The sequence below is a fragment of the Pyrgilauda ruficollis genome, unplaced genomic scaffold (genome assembly GCF_017590135.1).
Source record: "Pyrgilauda ruficollis isolate IOZ18807 unplaced genomic scaffold, ASM1759013v1 scaffold43, whole genome shotgun sequence".
Lineage (NCBI taxonomy): Eukaryota > Metazoa > Chordata > Aves > Passeriformes > Passeridae > Pyrgilauda > Pyrgilauda ruficollis.
The window spans coordinates 6,946,758-6,966,078 of record NW_024525823.1 but is presented as its reverse complement, the minus strand read 5'-3'; the positions used below and the strand labels follow the sequence as shown (position 1 = coordinate 6,966,078).

Genomic DNA, 19,321 nt, shown 5'->3' with positions numbered 1-19,321 from the left:
TTTGCTTCTCTTTCGAAATAATAATAACAGTGATGTTAAAAATTAAAAAACATGCCTCCTTTTGAGGAAAGGCAGGCTTGTGCTCACAAAGTGTCAAATGCCACATCCTAAAATAATGTTCCTGTATTGGGATGAAGGAAAATGCTAAATTAGAGGCACTGGGGCAAAGTTGCTTCCTATAAATAAATGGGTGCTGAGGGAAAGGGGATGTGACTCACTCTTGACTCCAGAAGGCCAAATACTCACTGCCTGTAGCCATGGTCTTTCCCAAATCTGTCCCATTCCCATTGCCCCTCTTCCCATGCTGCCCACCCCTCTCACTGTCACACCTTTTAGTCCATCTCTTTAGGGCCCTGAATCATCTCCTTAATTCAAATCATCCTCCTTAATTTGGTTCACTGGATTGAAAAGATGGGGATTATGTAGAGCTCCTGGTGGTACCAGCCTGCCTGGGGAAGAAGCCACATCCTTGACCATGGGGGAGATTTTATCCTTTTATTCCTTTCCTTCACTTCCTCCTTCCCTTTCCTCATGCTCCTGTGAATTTTATACCTTGTATTTTGTGTGTTGCTGGGAAGTGGCTCTCCTTGATACTCCCAAGGTGACTGGCACTCCTTGCTCACCTCTGTGGGAGCCGTGGGGAATCCCTTGCCCTCCTTAGTGCCATAGGTCCTGGTTACTCGTTAACCCTGGGTGCAAAAGGAGTGAGGTTTGGGTCTTATTTCCAGTAGAAAGTCTGCTACCTCAGACTTCGGGGCTTTGTTTTCTATTAGTTCCTACAACAGGTCTCTGATGTCAGCCTTCGGCTTAGATATTATTAATAAAGATCATGTTTTCTACACTTCAAATTAGCTGTTAGCTGGCCTGCTGTGGTTTTTGGTCCGACAGGAGGAAGATGTCTCAAAGTCATACATCTTTTGTTTACCGAACATAAGGTATCATTCAGAACCCACCTCAAGTGAGCAAGAGGGATCCTATTGATTTCACTGGGCTTTGGATCAGAGGTTGTGGAGTCCTAAGCATGGTGTGAGTTAAGAAATAAAAGCTTAATACTTTAAGTAGCATGGTAGTGCAGGACAGGGGAAGGGGAGCAGAAGGCCTGAAAGACAAAGGAAGTCTCTCCGGACACCCTAGAAAGTCTTTTGCAGCCCAGAAAACATCCCAGGTGCAGTCCATGATGCCATAACGTGAGGAATGACTTCACTTCCATTGTGGGATAGAAAAACATATCATTAAAAAGCAGGGCCAAGAAGGACACAGCCTGTGTGCCGGGCAAGGCAGTGGCTGCATTTGTTCTAAACTAGTAAACAGACCTGCGCAGGCAAGCCCAGGGACTATCATTTCCTGGGGACAGTGTGTGGCGGCGTGGCTGATCCCAGTGGGATGCTGACCTGGCACAGATGCCAAGGCACCCAGTGCTCCACGGCACCTACCTGTGCCAGCAGGCAGGGAGGGTCAGCTGGAGCTGGGAGTCAGGGCTCTCTCTGCCCAGGGCTGCAAAAAGGCCCATGGCCTTTTTTCAGTGCATTTACACAGCACTCAACAGGAACATGCATGTAAGGCAGCACCACTTAGCCCTCCATTCAGCCTGGCAGCAATCAAGGACAAAAAACCATTTAGAATAATTTTTCCTGGTTTGTTGCCCTTACTTGAAGAGAAACAGAGTGCAGGGTTTTCAGTGGGGTTTTGGGGAGTTTAGTTTCAAAATATTCTGCCATTGCTCATGGACAATTTAGTTTTTGAAAATGAAACACTACAGGCGATTAATCTACCATATGACCTAAGCGTCACTGTTATTTCAGTCACAAGAAAGGTTGAATTTCATGTAGCCAAGATTACTGAGGTTTTAAGAGCATCAGTATCAATTCACTGCTACAATTGCTTTTCTCCATATTTTTGTTCCAGGGCCATAACCACCACTCTGACAGCTCTCTGTGCCTGTTCCAAAGACCCTGAAAACAACAGTGGGCTCTCCAATGGCTGTTGGGGGTTTTGCACAGTCATCTGCTGGAATCACTGCATGTGCCACGATGCAACTGATGCAGGAGTACCAGTTGCCCTCAGACTGTGATGGCAAACTGAGCAAGAAACGGAAGAAATCCATTAGAAAACCACCAAAAAACTGCACCAGCAGTGAGACAAACATTGATTGATGCTGAAATAGCATTTAAACATGACTGTGGAGGTTTCAAACTCTCATCAGGCTCAGCAGCTCCATGATCTGTAACTCCACAAGGTCTCTTCCCGCTCTTCTCTCCTGCCCCTCTAAGGTGGCAGAGTCACCTCCTGGCCACAGGATTGTACCTGACAGGCTAGATGTGGCCCTGCACCCCTCAGAGCTGCTGGGCAGCACTCCTGCTCCAGCTTTCAGGCCGAAAGCCCTGCACATTCCCATCCTTGGCCAGAATGAAGGAAGTACTCTCCCTTTCCCTCTGCTGCTTTGCACCCAGGAGGGTGAAGGAAGAGCCAGGAAAAGCACAGGAGGAAGTGCACTTCTTCCTCTCTCTCCACTCTGCTAGGAATAAGGAGACAGCAGGAGAGACAAAAAGGGTGGAAAGGCAAAAGATGGAATGAGCAAAGCTATTTCCCCCTAATTCAGTCCTTTTTTGGAGGCACTGTGGTTTTAAATGGACTGAGAGGTATTTTCTTCTGCTGCTGAGACACTAATAGGGAGCAGTTTTGCTTGACACTGGGGCACAGTAAGCAGGTCAGGCACCTTAAAAAAATTAATTTAAGCCTCACTTTCTGAAACCAAAACTCTCATGGCCTTCCAAGGATACCAATATGCATGTTTACATTTACCTACAACATATTTACATTTACCTACAACAGCAAAACCTATTGGCCTCATCTGATCACAAATACTCTCAGTACTTTCCAATGTCAGTCTAGCAGGTATGAAATCTTTCCCACATTCCAGTGCCATAATTGTGAAGTTAACCTGCCTGCATCCCCACTGCCCTGTCTGGGTGCCCTCCATGTGCCATTTGTCCTGACTCTGCCTCTAGTGCTGGAACAGCAGAGCACAGTGACATGACTTCAAGCAAAGCATTAGCTGTAGCTCTGGCTCACCACGCCTTTGCCATAGCCTCCCCAAAGGCCTTTTGCTCATAAGAGAACATTTTGCGTTTCATGTTTTCATTGTAGATGTGTTTTTCAGAGTCTTCTCTGCCTCATTTTGTCAATGATTAAAGATAACCGTAGGTGAGTTTGCATTAAGTCCAATAGCAAGCATGTTTTATTTTGAGTCTTTTACATAATAGCTTCCAAGCACCAGGACTTATAATTCATCTCCTACTGCATTCACAAATTTATCCTCTCAGAGCAGAACTACTAGGAACAGGTTTTTTTTATTTCAAAGATGAAAATATCAGGATTTTACTGCAGAAAAAGCATGGATTCAACTGGGTATAGGACTGGAAATGAATTTTTTTTCCAGGATATTTATTTTTTGTTTGGTTATTTGTTTGCTTTACATATAATCCCACAGCAGTGGGTGGTACTCACATCATCTCCATAAACAAATTATCTGGAAAGCAACCTGATGTTTAATTTCCTTAACCTATCAAACCCTCCTTACCTCATAGAGCAGCATGCCAATCTGAAACCTTGACTCAATATTCTGAGTAAATGGGGGGAGGAAGGACGAACTTCTGGTTTTTCTTTCCCACTTTTGTTAAAAGGCAACCAAGCATGACTCTTCCTACCCTGACTAACCTGGGTAGGTGCCAGATGGATTTTTCCTTTCTCTAGGCAATGGCTCAGGAATTTCATCCAGCTAGAGCTGGGGCTGTGGGCTTCTTGCTGGCCTTTTCACTCCAGCCTCCCCTTTCTCGGCAGTTAATCCCATCTTTCTCCCCACATGCACTATTAGCTGGACTGTACTGTTTCTTGACAATCAGCTTACAGCAGGGACTAAATTCTGCCTTTCCCTTCTGGAAACAAAGAGGTGTGCCTGAAAGAAAAGCTTCCAGCCACTCATGGAATAAGAAATTAAAATCCCGAGGCAGTGCCTATGGGAGAAGAATGGATGGCTGGCCAAGACAGCATGCTGACCTGGCTCTTTAAAAATAGATTTCTTTTATGTAGTTCCCGATATTTAGCATGGATAGCTAAACTTTAGACAACATGATTCTCAAAAATACTGTGAAGTCCAAAAGGAAAATCTGATGTGCTCATTGATTAGAGCATCTTAACCGCTTTGGTTTTTGTGCCCTACAGCAAATCCCAGGACACAACATATATGGATTTAGCTTGGGAAATTAGTTCCTTGTTCTAATCCCATAACTGCAAAATGGCTTCCTATACTAACCAAAATATTTAATTGTCACTGCTTTTCTTAATGAGCAGAACTACTGAACTACACTTCAGGCATTTCCTCTGCCTAAATTATACCTTCCTTCCTTCTATTTCTTATCAAACTTGCTCACATTTAAAAAAGACAAAAAACGAACAGAAAAGCTGAGATTTACCTCATCAAATTATCGGCTCTTGTGGTGTGTAAGCAATGAAGAAAGCATACAATTTGTAACACTCCATGTTACTTTTGTAATACTCTATGTTACCATGCTTTAAAATCTCCCCAAGTATTGAAGGGTTAAAGCTTGATGCTTGTGCCTGTGACCTGGGATGTTAAGATTCAGCCAGTGTAGCCTGGCTCCTGAGGGAGAGCCCTGGCATGCAGACCCAGCAGCAGCAACCCAGCCCTGGATCCTGGCTGGCAGCACTCTCCCAGCATGAGCATTTCCCAGACTGAGGAGCCTGCCTTTGCCGAAACAAACCTCACTGGAAAATGGCAGCTAAACCCTAAAGCAAAGAAAGCATTTTTGAGCTGAAGCCTCCAATTTTACCTGACAGAATATCATTGTATTTACTCTGAACTCCCTCAGAAAACTCCAAGGATTCCCTCATTTTCAAAAACATAAACAAGTTTCAGTTTCTCTTTGATTTAAAAAATCTTGTCTTTTCACTCAGCCAGCATCTGACTTGCGCTGTAAGATTCTGGGTAAGTTTTCACCACTGGGAAAACATCTTTTTTAGAGGATCAGCTGTCCCCACTCCTTTCCTTTATGTTTGTTTTGGTTTTTTTCTCCTCTCTCAAGGAATACTGAGTAGCCTTTAAGAGAAAAAAGGTTTCTTGATGGCCAGTTCTGCTGAAATTAGCTTTTTAAATTGGAGCATATTTTAATATAGCATTGTTTCCATAAAGTAAAATGTAGAAGGAATAACACTACCTCTCTGTGAAACACACAGAACCTTCAACAAATAACACTAGCTCCCCCACCACCCACACCTAGGCTCAACATCATATTTTCACTGAAAGTTACTAAAATACATCTTTAAAGATAGCAGAGGTACATATTCATTATTTGCCTACTATTTTTTTCCACATACAAATTGAGTGCAGATTACATCCCTGCCAATTTTGTTTCCAATAGCATAGGAAAAATAAAACTATAACAAATTGCTTTTATTACTTCCTTAAACAAGAATTGAAATTTGTCCAAAAAAGCACATGAAAGACTAACTTTGATGACTTGAGCTTTTGCCAGACACAGTGCTGATATAATAAAGCAAAAACTTGAATGTGTATTAATAGAGGAATAAGCAACTGGGCATTAAAAGAATGCTTGATTTTAATAGCACAAAGTGGGTTAATTGGTTCATTGATGGCTTGCACTAAATATAAAGCAGATTTTCAATGGAAATATTACATGACATATCCATGTTGTCTCTATTACTAAGTTTCTCCAGCACCAAGAAGCCCTACTGACTTTGGGAGCATCTTGGTGTGCTGTGATGGTTCGTCAGGCCTGATTAGCAGCACAGTAATTAAGCATGGCCTTGAAGAAAGAGCCTCATTTATTTGGCACAGGAATTATGAGTACACCAGGGAACCACTCTTTGTGTTTGTCTAGTCCCCTCCCCTTAGGATGTAACGCTGCTAACCCTGAAACTACCAGGAACTTCGCAAAGGGTTTAAGAGGAACCAAGACCAGATCTCCCGGCTCACCTTGCTTTTGGCTGGGGAGAATTATGGTAACAAACTGAACCTTCCAAGTGACACCGGTGGCTGTAAAAAGCATTGTCTTTACCTAACCAAGGGTTGGCTCAGCACAGGGGACACTTGTGGGGTAGGAGAGCGCGGGCCCAGTAGTGCAGGTGTGGCCGAGATGCTCTGCGCTCCGGCCGGTGTGGGGAGCGGGGACTGGCCACCAGCCCTGAGCTGCTGCTCCCTGCTGTGGGCTTCTCTGGCCAGCTGACTGAACCTGGAGGCCAGCTTCAGCACTGGGTTATCGGCTCATCGGCTCGACTTTCACTGCCTGCGGCACCTGGGGCACCCAGAGTCGCGCTTGGCCTTGCATGCTGGGGGAGCGGGCACGGGCTCTAATGCCGATAAAACACAGCTCGCTCCTCCACTGCCACCCGCCTCTTCTCTGGTTACAAGGAGAAAAAAAGAAATGTTGTTTCAAAGTAAAACCCCGTGTACTGACTCTCCATAAACACTTCCATTTAGCCAAATGATACATTTTACTTAAGCACAGATGAGAAGAAAGGGGAATGCAAGGGAGAGATCTACGGATGTATCTAAACCTCCCTTTTCAAAAGCCATGCATGAATCTCTTTTAAATGTATGACAATTCATCCTCTGTTTACTTTAGGCAAACAGAAAAACTCATGGTGGAGCACTAATTTTCGCAAGCTAATCAAGAACATTAGGTCCCAACAGATTCATTTAATAGAAATATAATAGGCATTCCTGCTTGCTTTTAATCTCCTCTAGCTGCAAACGCTAAAATGAACAGCGAATTAACCCTGCCTTGGAACAGAGATTCTTTCACAGCTGATATCATCTCTCTTATGGCTTGTAAACACTCCAGGCTCCCTGTAAGTGCTTTCCTGGCTTTCGCTCTTTCCCCACAGCAGAGGAGAGGAATGGAGAGGAGTGGAAAGGATGCTTTGGGTTGCATGCAGCTATGAAGGGGAGGAACAGGCGAGCTCTGAAGGGAGGACTGCCTGTTAGCAGAACAAAATGTAGTGCCGCCATCCGAAAACAAGGCAGAGCTAAAAGGAGGATGGGAGAGTGAGTTTTGGGGTGCTTTGGGGAAAGGAGGGGGGGCTTTCCGTGCATCACCAGGCACTCCCTGCATGGCTCTCCCTGATTTACCAGTGCAAGACAAGGCAGTGAGACAAGGCCATTCACATGCTGACATCAAATATATTATATTTTTCAAGCAATTTGAGATCTTAAACTGTTCACGGATAGCAGAACTAGCATTAGAACGCTAAAACAGTAAAAAAAAAAAAAACCTATCATATTTCATAATGTATGTCATAATGAACAAAAGCCTTTAAAAAAAAAAAACTGTTTTCACTGTGCTAAAGTAACAATCTAGACTTGTTGTAAGTATGTTATTCTTACAAGTAGTTCGCAGTTATTCTTGAAGGCAAGTCTTGGAGTTTCCTTAGCATAGTGCTGCTGGGGAAAATTTTCAGCATGTCCATCTTCATCTCTAGCCTGAAGGGAAATATAATGGCCTATTTAGGGACTTATAAATAATGGAAGGAAAAAAATAGCTAAAAGCATAACAGCTCAGATCATTAAAACAGACGGGAATCCCAAAATACAACATTATTAAAAAGTTTCTTTAAATAGTCAGTACACCTTTTAGATATGAGAACTTGGGATGCTGTTTTCTTACATAGCTTAGATTGAACATGCAAATTCATTGTGGAGTTATAATTAGAACAACAAAAGACAAAACCAAAATGAAATATTTGAGCTGGAAACTGAGTAACTCAGGGTTTCAATTTACTCCATGGCATTTTTCAGGATTACATTACATATGTACTCGTTTAAACTTTTTGACATGCTTAAGCGATCCCTAGATGATGTGCTTGTATTTTCAATTTAACAGTAAGGCCAAAAAAAAAAAAAAAAAAAAAAAAACCAAAACAAAAAAAAAAACTTTCATACTCATAATTTACATGTAATACTATTACAAATAAATGGATTTCCCCTCCATGTTTAAGTGAAGCTTTGAAAGGAGCAATCATTGAGTGAGAACAATGATCCTTCAGTCAAATGCGGTCAAAATATTTAATGACAAAGATGCATTAAAAGTTAACTGGTTATTTGTAACTACACTGTTAATTAAGAAAGCTGAAGTTTAAATGGAGACATTACCAGAGCCCATTAGCAATCCTGCTTGCATATAGTATTTTTCCCTTCTCATCTCGAGCGTTTTCTGCTTTTTGAGTTAAAGCAAAAGGGAGAAGCAGGTGAAAGGAGGAGTGTCAGCAATACGCTCATTACACTGTTCATTTGAGTGACACTTGCACTCCGTTCCGCTCCATCTCATCTGATTCCTGACTGTTCACTCTCTCCCTCTCACAGCCTCCCAAAATTCACAGCTGAGCTGTCTCCCTCACATATGGCTTGCATATAATTATGCACATTCCATTTTACACTGCATTAAAATGATGAGCTCCTGGCTCCCTGCCAGCCTATTTAAATCAGCCCCTGCCCGAAGAAGCCGGGGAGAGGAGGAGGGCAGAGGCAGGGTGACCGGATCGGGGGCGAGGGCTGCGGGCAGGGGCAGCGGGTGAGGAGCAGACAGCTCTGCCACCCATCCCTGCTGCTGCCCGGTGTGTGCTCCCGGAACAGGGGTGCCCAGGGATGCCCAGGCGCAATCCGGGCCCACCTCGGTGCCTGTGGCAGCCAGAGCTGGCGTGCCGCTCGCCCCCCGCGCAGCGAGAGCCGCCTGTCACCGCGTGTCACGCGCCCGGCGCTCAGGCTCTGCAGCGCTGGCATTTATGAAAGATATTTACACCTTGCGGGCTCTGCGACTTGTTTGTCTTCAAACAGGCTTCTGCCTCTCCCCGAGGAGACGGGCTGGGGAAGGGGAGACGTGGGCTAACAGCACTGGCGATTTTTAGGAAAACATGCAGGGCCTGCACCTCAACAAAAGGCCCTTAACTCCAGCAGGCCTTGACTCGGGCCTCTGCTTGTCAGCCATGGGGCGTGAACACAGTTTGCCCAACAGAAAATGCCACTTTTAACAGTGCAAAATTTGTCCAAAGGTGTATTTTGGGAAGTACCTAAAATCGATGATGATTACAAGAACAGGGAAGTAGGAAAAAAGTTAATTCTGTATGTTTCTTAACAGTTTATGGGGATTTTCTTTCAATGCTCTCAATAGTTGTGGGGTGAAAAATGTTTAAAGTTTTCCTTTAAAACCACAAGAAGGAGTGGTTTCAGATTCCTGTGCATCTGAAGTAACTTTTACATTGACAATGGTTTAAATGTGTTCTTCCAATTATTAGTTTGAAACTAAAAGCTCTCTTACACAATAAATTTACCTCCATGCTGCGTGGAATATAAAGCTCAAATCTAACCGGGTTTTCTAAAAAAAACCCACACCTCAAAATTCTCAAAATTTTGAAAATAAATTTTGTCCTTTCCTCCTTGAAGGAATATGGGCAACTCAGTAAAGCTCTTCCAGGTCATCTAGAAGACAGCCGGGAGATGAATGCCTTGCACAAATAGAAACAGACCTGTCAGCTCGGGAAAACAGATGCCAATGGGATGCTCAGTGAGGGACAGCTAGGGAGATACTGGTGGGGCACATGTGTTGTGTGGGGTTCTGAACACTGCTGGTGCCCCCAGACCACTGAAATTTTATCTTGGCACCAATGCAATACATTGTGCATGTGATGGCTGGCACATTGTAACCTGTCAGTGACCCTCTGGAGCGTTGTCTTGGTGCACGCACACACCTTCTAAAATGAAATGGATATCAGGGTGCTTGGAGTGCATCTGTCAAAATACAGAGACAAACCCCACTGAACTTCACCTGCTTACCAGAATTGCCAGTTACACAAAGGTTATTCACCCCTGCTGACAGCAGCACGCTCCTGCTCCTACTGATCTAAACCTTGCTTTATTTAATTTTGGATGTTGCTAAAATTTCCTAGTCTCAAAACCTGTTTAGCTACATACTGCCATAATTTGCTCAGACAGCAGAAATACATCTATTTTAGCCAGCTGGTTTCCACTGTAAAAAACACCTATTCTGAGCAGTCAGGCCTAATTCTCCAGTATCTTTCCATTAATTTATTACTACCATCTTCCAGTTGTAAATAATTTGCAGAAGGAAACACTATCACAATGTTCATCACTGTTCTAAGCACACTAAAAATGTGGTTCAGAATTTATCTTGCAATGATAATATTGTGATGCATCTGTGCCTACACTGACCCATTCTCAATCACAGCTGCACACCTTGTGACTGCCTCAGCTCCCCAGCATCTCACTCACAGCAAGCTGGCCAATCTACATCTTTGCCACCAGGCCTGGCTGCCATGGGATGCTATTGTTGAAAAGAAAACAACTGCAAAAAAAACCCAAGCCAAATCTGTGATATCACTCTAATTTTTTTTTTAAATGCTTTGATACTGCTAAAATCATTATAGGAATGCACGCATCAAAAAACGTATGTACTACCTGCTAGATGTGATTGATTGCATACACGTAATACATGGGACAACTGCTCTCACAGCACCTTTTTGTTCCAGGACAAGAAAAGGCATCAGCTCGTGTTCTGAGGCCTGAAACCATGGTTGGCACTGCTAGTTTTATCAGTGCAAAACTGCTGCAACTTCACTGTAGCAGTGCCTCTCCTGGGATTTACTGAATCTCCTAATTCAATACCCTCTACTGGCAGACAGCCCCTTCCCATCAGCTGCATGGGATCCGAGAGGGAAACCAGCCCATCACCAGCCCCTGGGACACCGGGCTGGACACCTGACAAGACCAGTGGCACACACACCCACACCCACACCCACACCATCTTACTACAGCCAGAGTAGAGCTCACTGCCCAAGGAGCGGTGCTGGCAAAGATGATCTAGTGAGGAAACTGCAGCTGACTTGGTGGAGGTGGTTGGGCTGTAAGGTCAGCCTGATGATGGCTTGTGTGGGAAATCATGGCCTTTAATTGCAGGTTAGATATCAGGAAGCCCTTCTTAATGACAGGTACAGCAAAGCACTGGAGGAGATTGCCTAAGGAGACTGTCAAAGCCCCATCACTGGAGTTTTTTAAGAGCAGATTAGGCAAACATCTGCCAGGAATAACACGCATGGAGTAGCTCCTGATGTGGGGAAGCTGGACAGATGAGAGCATCTCCTTTCCTAGGTCCCTTTTTTCTCTGCTTTCTACTCCTGAGCTTTGAAAGAAAATGGCAGGAGGCTAAGGAAAAAAAAAAATTAAAAAAACCAAACCAGAAAACAGGATCTGAAAGGATCTCTCTGAAAATAGCACAGCATTTGATGTTCAGAGATATGCGTACTCATTAATAAGTGCATGATGACAACTATCTTTGGCTACAGAAACTGTGCTATTTGCTCGTAAGCCAGCCAGCCTATATTTGTGAAAGATGCCAATAGTTTGGAAACAGACTATATATTCAGTCAAGATTCCTTTTTTTAACACAACGGAGGAAGAACAATCTACAGCAGAATTTCCTCCTCTCCAAAGAGCGTGGATATTTGTTTCTCCTTATTCTCAGAGAAAAATTATCTTGATCCAGAGGATTCCTTAGCTTCGGTGCAAGTCTTTTTATGCAGCTTTAGCCTTGGGAGAGGAAATCTGTGCTTACATTTTAATATTAAGGGCAGGATCTTACGACAGTATAAGCCACAAGGCAGATTGAACCAAATAATTTATTAAGATGGAACTTGTTAATGCAAAGCTTCCACTAAAATGGGACAATGCACTTGCAACAAAATCCTACTGCTTAGTCCACAAAACTCTAATGCCACTTAACCAAAACCACCTAACATTAAGAGCAACAGTCACTTGAGTAAGGCAGAGTGACAGAATATTAGTCTGCTTACTCGGGATAAAATTGCCACCTAATTTCCATAAATGTCCTTTGAAACAGATGAAACACGGGAATGTTACCCCCAGACACGTTAAAGGCAGCAGGCATTAGCTGAATGTCTCTGCTAGGACAGAGAATAAGCTGCAAGGAGCTGAATAGCGTTGCTATAGAAGTGCAGATAATTGTGTCAGGGCTCCTGTCCCGTGGCGATGAACAGAGGAAATTCACATCACCCTTAATACTATTGTCTCCAGAGGCTGGCTGCAGATGGGAACTGAAAGCTCTGTTTCCGTTTCCACCACAAAGGTTATCTCTCCTTTCACTGAAACTCGAAGGAAATCCTCAGGGAGACCCTAATCCTTGAAATTCTAGTTCCTGTGCATTTCTGTTGTCCCAGATAATCAATTATCATGCTCTTTACATTCACTGTACCAGCAATAGTAAAAATAGTACTAAACTTCCACCTGCTGGGTGTATTTTTCCCAGAAATATGAACATGCTTGCTGTGGGCTGGGTGGTGGGGGAGCCCAACATCAGGGTCCTGGGTGGGGGTGCTGAGCTGGGAATGGAGCAGGGCCAGCGAAGACGGTCCAGAGAGGATGTTCCCTGGTTCAGCAACCACGCAGTTACAGGAATGAGCAAGCCCTCAGCTCAGAGAAAGTCTTCCCTCAGGAAAAGCTCCCACTAATGTTTCATGAGATGTTTGCTCCTCACAAGGATTTCAAGATTTTCCTGAATCACAGAGTGATGGAATAAGCGGTATTTATTTGCTTGTTGACTCTCTCAGCTGCATTCTATTCACTAATCTCTACAGTGGTAATATTTCGCCACTCCAAACCTCTAAAGTCTTCTCAAGATTTTTGAAAAAGTCACAGGTATTTCAAAAACATGTCAAAACAAGGTTTCATAAAATCTCCCAAGACTCAGATCACTGAAAAGAAAGGACCTAAAGTCACACTGGTTGTTTATCAAGTTGTTATCATTTACATCCCACAAAAATTGAGGTTATCCCTTCAGCCTGACCTTTGATGGCCATACAGGTTAGAGATGATCACCCTACCCAACATTTTCTAGCCTGGGGTGTCTTTACCAGCAGTGACTTTCTGCACTTTTGGTGGTGGTCTATGGAGAGCTAGCAGGTCACGTGCTACAAACTGCCCTTGTTTCCAGCTGCTAAAATGCATTTAAAGACAGCTAAAAATATATTAAATACTTTCCTAATGTTATTTTTCCATGTAAGCAACTGCTGTAGTCACCACAGGAATGTTATTTGATCGCCAAGGGGAGGGGAAGTGGTCTGCGAGACAATCTGTCTACTGGAGGTGATCTACAAAGTCAAAAAGAAATTGGGAATAAGCCCTCTTGTAACTTCATTATTAAGCATGCAAAAGAAAACTGGAAGGGCTTTTGCTGACTCGTTGCCTCCTCTTCTCTCGCCAAACATGCCACACAAACACATGTACCAACACACACGTGCACATCCTCACCCATTACTTAAGTTAGGAACTGAGACCTTTTTGTGCTGGAGGAAGGCACCAGTGGATAGAAACCAGCAGATCACCATGACAAGCCAAACCTTGGCACTGCCCATGCAGCTCTCCCCAGCTCCTGAGGAGAGGGCAGGAGACAGCTTTTGTTGCCATTTTGTTGCCTGGGCTCTCTCCATAGACTTCCTTGAAATCTCTCCTGGCACTCAGCTGCTCCCGGCTCCTAGACATGACAGTAGAGATTCCACAACTGTGGAGTCCCTTTCCCAGAGGGAAGTTATATGGTCCCCAAGAAGGAGCAAAGATGTCCCTGCAAAGTCCCTAAGCAGAGCCTGAGGTTCAATCCCCTGCAGGTATCCTCAGCTTGACAAGGCTCCCTCTTGCTGTCACAGCTATTGCTCACAGCTGCTCTTGCCTTACTGTGACATGTCCAGTGCAGACAGTGATGAATCTAGACCCAAACTCCAACCTTTGTTCATATTTTAGTTGCCATTTCAAAAGCAAATACAAAACCTGAATGCAAAACCACTAATGGCCGACTGGATTAGGAAAACATCTCGAGTCCTTGTGTTTAGGAGAAGGTTTGGTGTGGAAGCAGCTTCAGGAGGCAGCAATCTGGCCAGTGTGATTAAGCCCTGAGAAAATATCTAATTCTGAATATCCTGCAAACTTCTCCACTGTGCTGACAGACTAAATACTTCCTCCCCGACTTCAAAAACAGTCACCAGGTCAAACCTGCTATTCTAACCAAACCCAGCACACACCACTTCATCATCCCTTTCTGAGCACACGTAAAATCTCCTGACAAAAAGGCAGTTTTGCTGAGAAAAGCCAACTCAGAAAAAATGCATTACAACAAAGAAGGAGAAGGTGCCAAACTGTGGAATGATAGGGCAGTGTTTCTGAAATTATCCTTGTCAAAGCAACTGAGGACTGTCACGTTCACTCTCTTGCATAACTGAAGCACACTAAAAAATCCAAACAAATGTGCCTGCAAATCTGAAAAACAGTTATTTAAGGATCTTTTCTTCTTTTTTTTTAAATGCATGTGTTTCACAGGCTATGGCTCTGAATGGTCCAGCTTTATGTATTAAATTTTTCACTCAGGATTTCATGGTATAAAATTCTCCACAGTTTATGTTTAAAATGCAAGCTGCAAACTCTATTATAATGTAAGGAATATTATAAGTGGATCAAAAGGAAATACTAATAACAGTACTAGTATAGTGCCTGCTAAAGTAATAACTTCCATCCTACTGCATTTAAAACTTCCACCAAAAAATGAATTCAGCTTTCTGGATTCTATAAAACCTTTCCCCCCCTTCCCCCAGTTTTGTTTCATATACTTTGTAGAAGAACCCTGATCTCCTGCTGGACTTTTTATCCTTCCAGGCAAAACCAGGATTTTCTTTTTATACAGTTTGCAATGCTGTACATTTATGGCCCTTTCTACAAGGGTCATAATATACCTAGAAAAAACTGGTGATCACTTTCAGTGTCCTAGTACAACCAGAAAGAGCAACTGAATTAAAAATATCAGTGTCTATTGCCCTGGATTGCTTTTCTAATTTTTGTAGGAAGAGTTGTAGAAGGTTTGATATGTTAAGTGACTTGCATGCAAGCCCACATGCAAGATAAGGTGGTACAGCCTCGATCCAGTTGCTCAAGTAGGGAACTGCCTAAAGCTCTCAAGTGAAAACTCTGCATTAAGCCTCATATTCCCACTGCATTCCAGACTTATGGCCTTTTCCTTTCTCTATCAGCCAATACACAGGCAGTTTCTGCAGCATTCCTGCCTTCCACAGGACTGCACTACCCTTTCTCTGACAGTTCATGGCATGGTGATACGTGAGAAGTGTTCAGATGGCTGCCTCAAAAGGTAATTTTTCAAACTGCACAAACCTTTAAACACATCATAAATTTTTTATAACCACTTCCAAATTGTCAAAGAATAAATATAATAACAAAGCACATAACGCTGAAATAATGTGAAATAAACTTTGTTTATTGCCCCTTTGAACATTTTTTCAACAAGTCACTGCTGTGTGGGATCTTCACAAACGTGAGCCTATCCTGCTAATCTCCCTCCTGATTCACAACAGGCCTGATCCAGAGACACTAATGGACCGTGCCTGACAGTTATAGCAACATATCCACTACCCAGCCTAAAATACAGCCAGGAAAGAAATAAAAATATACAACAGACTTGCTGGTAGCTTCCATTTGTGTAACGGGTAGCTCACACCAGCATAGGTGATAAGCTTTCCCTCTCTCTTCACATTCCCTGATTATTATCATTTATGAGATAAAATCAATTTCCAAAGTATTCTGTGTGTTTCACTGTCAGGTAGCTCAAGTGTCCCTTGCCACTGCTGCCATTTCTACATGGGTTCCCCTGTCCAGGTGACAGATTTGGACGCAGGGCAAGCACACATTTCCAACGAGCCTGCCAGAGAAGCAGGGAGACAGAACACAAGACCAAGGAGGAAAAACAGAAAAAAAAAAGAAAAAAATCCCCAAAACAAACACCAGAAAAAAGCCCTGTCAGATGTTAGTAAGGGTTACCTAAGGCTCACAGACAAACAGATAGCTGTCCCTAGTGAATTTGTTTTAATGCATTTGCATATTTCAAGCTTTTGCACTGTAAATACCAGAGCAACAATGCGGATTTTCTCTGATTGCAGTGTCACATATATGATTAATCATCTTTACTCAAAGCATATTTTTTTAAAGCAATTGCAGGCTGGTTTAATGAACTCCTCTCCCACTGGCTTTTATAGACTAGTCATGATCAACATGCCATTAAGATAAACCTCGTGCCCCATCCCTCCCCCCTCTGACAGCTTGCCTTATTTGCCTCACAACAGTCAATATCCAATTAAGAGGCAACGGATTTGATCGATACAGAAGGCAACAATAAGACTTAAACAGCTGGTAAATTCTGCATGTACTCTTTTTCTTCAATTCCCATCTTCATGGTGTATAAACAGTTCAGAGCTTTGAATAAATGCAGAGAAGGAAAAGCAATGGCCATGTCTGGCTGGTAAAACTTTCCCTCAAATGGGCAGTGTCTGCAAGCTACTGCACAGCCATAAATGCTTGTCTGGGGCCACTGCAAGACAGGCAGGATCCTATTCTCTGTATTTTCTGTGGCCTTTTAAAGGGTGAAAGTAGAAATCTCTTCCTGGTCTGGTTACAAGCCACATGTCACTTGGGTCATTCACACATGAAAATGGAGGGGCTGTAATATTATTAAAACAATCATTTATGAGCTGAGCCAAGGGATGACTGGTCTGGAGAGGGAGGCAAAACTCAAAAGGAATAGAATATAGGCAAGAGAACAGGCAAATAGACGGTGAAAAGAAATGAGGAGAAGCTTTGATACAAATGACATATTCTACAACCTTAGTATCATCTCCCAGTCTTTCTGCCAATGATGAATGGCTGCAATAAAATGTGGGATAGTGGCACATACAAGCAGGAGAAAAGCAAAACCTGCCTAGTAGTGAGGACCATTCATTTTAAGTCCCAGCAGCCCAGGTAGAGGTCAAGGACTTGAGGTCACAGTATTGCCACTGCCTTTGGGTCTAACACCAGGTACAGCACTTCTTCCTTATCTCCTGCCACCTTTTTTCAAGGCTTTTATTCAAAGTTTTACTTTACAAAGACATTTCACAGAGTACTAGGCTGATATAGGCCAAATGAGGTACCCCTCCTTTTCCAGGATTCCCACTCTATTTTAAATAAGAAGTCATGACCATGTGGGATGCCACGCTCCCACTGACAAATGGAACCTAACCCAAACACCTCTGAGCTTGCTCCCAACACTGGCAGAAAGTTATTCCTAAATCACAGTGGGATGCTTGTGTTCTCTGCTGCCCACTGCAACCCTCTGTCATTTGGAGGGATTCCAATAACATATATCGTGTCTAAAACCAGGAAACTGTCTGCTCAAACTCACAAGAAAGCTCAGAGCACACAGATCTTTTTAGGCAATGGGAGGCAATTGACTATAATTTATCTTCCCAACTTGCCTTGGGATTTGAGAAGTCCCATTCTGAGTTCTCCTTTCTGTCACAATAAGATGAAATGTGCTGAAAAACACCTCCATCCTCCCAGCTCCCTTCGCTACCATCTTCCACGGGGAGCGGTTGCAAGTAGATCTTTGGCCAGGTTTCTGAATCTAAAGTAATCCACTTCTAACTGTTCCCAGCAGTTTACTTCAGGCCCCAAGTTTTATCAGATGACACCTTTTTTTCAACTCTGTGCATTGATATTACAGAAAAAAAAAAATTATACTACTTTGACTCTTAAAGATAGACTTTAAAAATGGGGATGCTTCCCCTCAAAAAAGGAACAGAAAAAAACACATTTTTCTGTCTTCTGCATTCACTCAAATGGCTCTGCCCCTGACTCACCTGGCCCCTTACCACACAGCAAAAGTCTGCATGTTTTGCCATGTAATCCTGTAATCCTGATTTTGATGGTTGGACTTGATGATCAATTTTGACAGTTGGACTTGATGGCATTAAAGGTCTTTTCCAACCTTAATGATTCGACGATTCTCTTTTCAACTTCTCACTCTCAGCTCCTGTCTTGAAAAGCATCCCTTAGGGCTTCACCAGACTCTGCAAACTCCCAGTTAGCACTGATGTCTCGTCAGGCATATGTACGAGTATTTACATGCCACCCCTACCATTTCATGGTGGCACTGTCAGCTTTTCAAAACTTCCATGTGTTTATTCTAGGCTCTTATGTGATTGCCCATTAGATAGCTCCTACTTGCCAATATATATTGCAAATACTTAGCCAATAGCCTTGCTTACAGCCCTGACCTTCTTTAATGTTTCCTCACTATTCTGTGGAGATTATTCAGTGTCCACAGAATAGTGAGGAAACATTATGGGTGACCACAGAAGTATCACCCACTGTGTTGCTTGGGCCTGCTGAAATCCAGCTGTTGGCCTCTGCAATAGGTCTGCTGCTACAGGTGTGCCTCATTTTCCTCAAAAACCGAGGTACTGCTTCAACAGGGAAGAAAAAAGATGCACATAGGCACTCCTCACAAAACTGGTACCACAGCTGAAGAGCTGGGAACTGCCGAAATCACACCCCCACACCGTGAGTGCCACAGGTCCTCCATTCAACGGCTGGAAATTAGGCAACCTGGTAGGCTTTGCAGTATTTGGGGAACAAAGCACTCCTGATGTTTCTGCACTCTTGGGCTGTGAACTGAATGGTTTCCTCTTCTGCCTCCAGCACAGGGACTTATCCATCTCAGTTTAGGGCTCAATTGAAAGGATGTTCCTGTCTAAGATGAGTTTGGAGAGACCTGCAGACATGTGGCCTTTGGTCTATTGTCCACTGGCACAGCTCCACAAGTTCCCCACTGTTTGACTGAGATGCGGAGTCTCTCTCTTGGTCACAGTGTGTATTTCAGTAGGAGGCAGCAAGACTTGGAGGAAACTGGTGCTCTAATTATTACCTCTACATGGATTTCCATCAAATACATCAAGCAAAGAACCAGCTCTAAATGAAAACTTTAGGCACACTCTCACTCTACTAAATATTGCTGCTATCTGAAAAACTTCACATAATTTTCTACTCCCTAATTTATTCCATCAAAATTCAAGACCCAATTATCTTGCCTGCATCCAGACCATTTTGTATTGGTTTTGTAAAGCACAGGAATGGGCTTCACCTCTGTTGTTCTTAGTGCACTTTTTCCATCTGTGCCTACAGATACTCTAAAGTGAAGAAAGCACCTACTTGTCCTTCACACAATCATGAGTGAAGTTAAGCTTAGGCAAAGGCCAGAGCTAGCAAGATAACCACTGGGGCAGTGACAGATGTTCAGCCTAACATAAGATTGAGGCCAGTAGACAGGAAAATCCGTCTGTGTTTCTCAGTACTAACTAGCAGGAGGAGGACCGTGGTGGTAGCCATCAT

The 19,321-nt window shown here is 43.3% G+C and overlaps 1 protein-coding gene across 5 annotated transcripts in view; it reads right to left on the bottom strand.

Moving 5' to 3' along the window:
- LOC121359238 (sine oculis binding protein homolog) overlaps positions 1 to 19,321 on the bottom strand; it is a 113,589-nt gene that overhangs the window by 42,584 nt on the left and 51,684 nt on the right. For 4 of the 5 annotated variants that reach the window (XM_041478045.1, XM_041478047.1, XM_041478044.1 and 1 more), the window contains exon 5: positions 7,424 to 7,519. The exons of the other annotated variant lie outside the window; for it this stretch is intronic. In XM_041478045.1, coding sequence (XP_041333979.1) covers positions 7,424 to 7,519 — 96 coding nt within the window. The remainder of the gene's footprint in view (positions 1 to 7,423; positions 7,520 to 19,321) is intronic. 5 annotated transcript variants of the gene reach the window in all.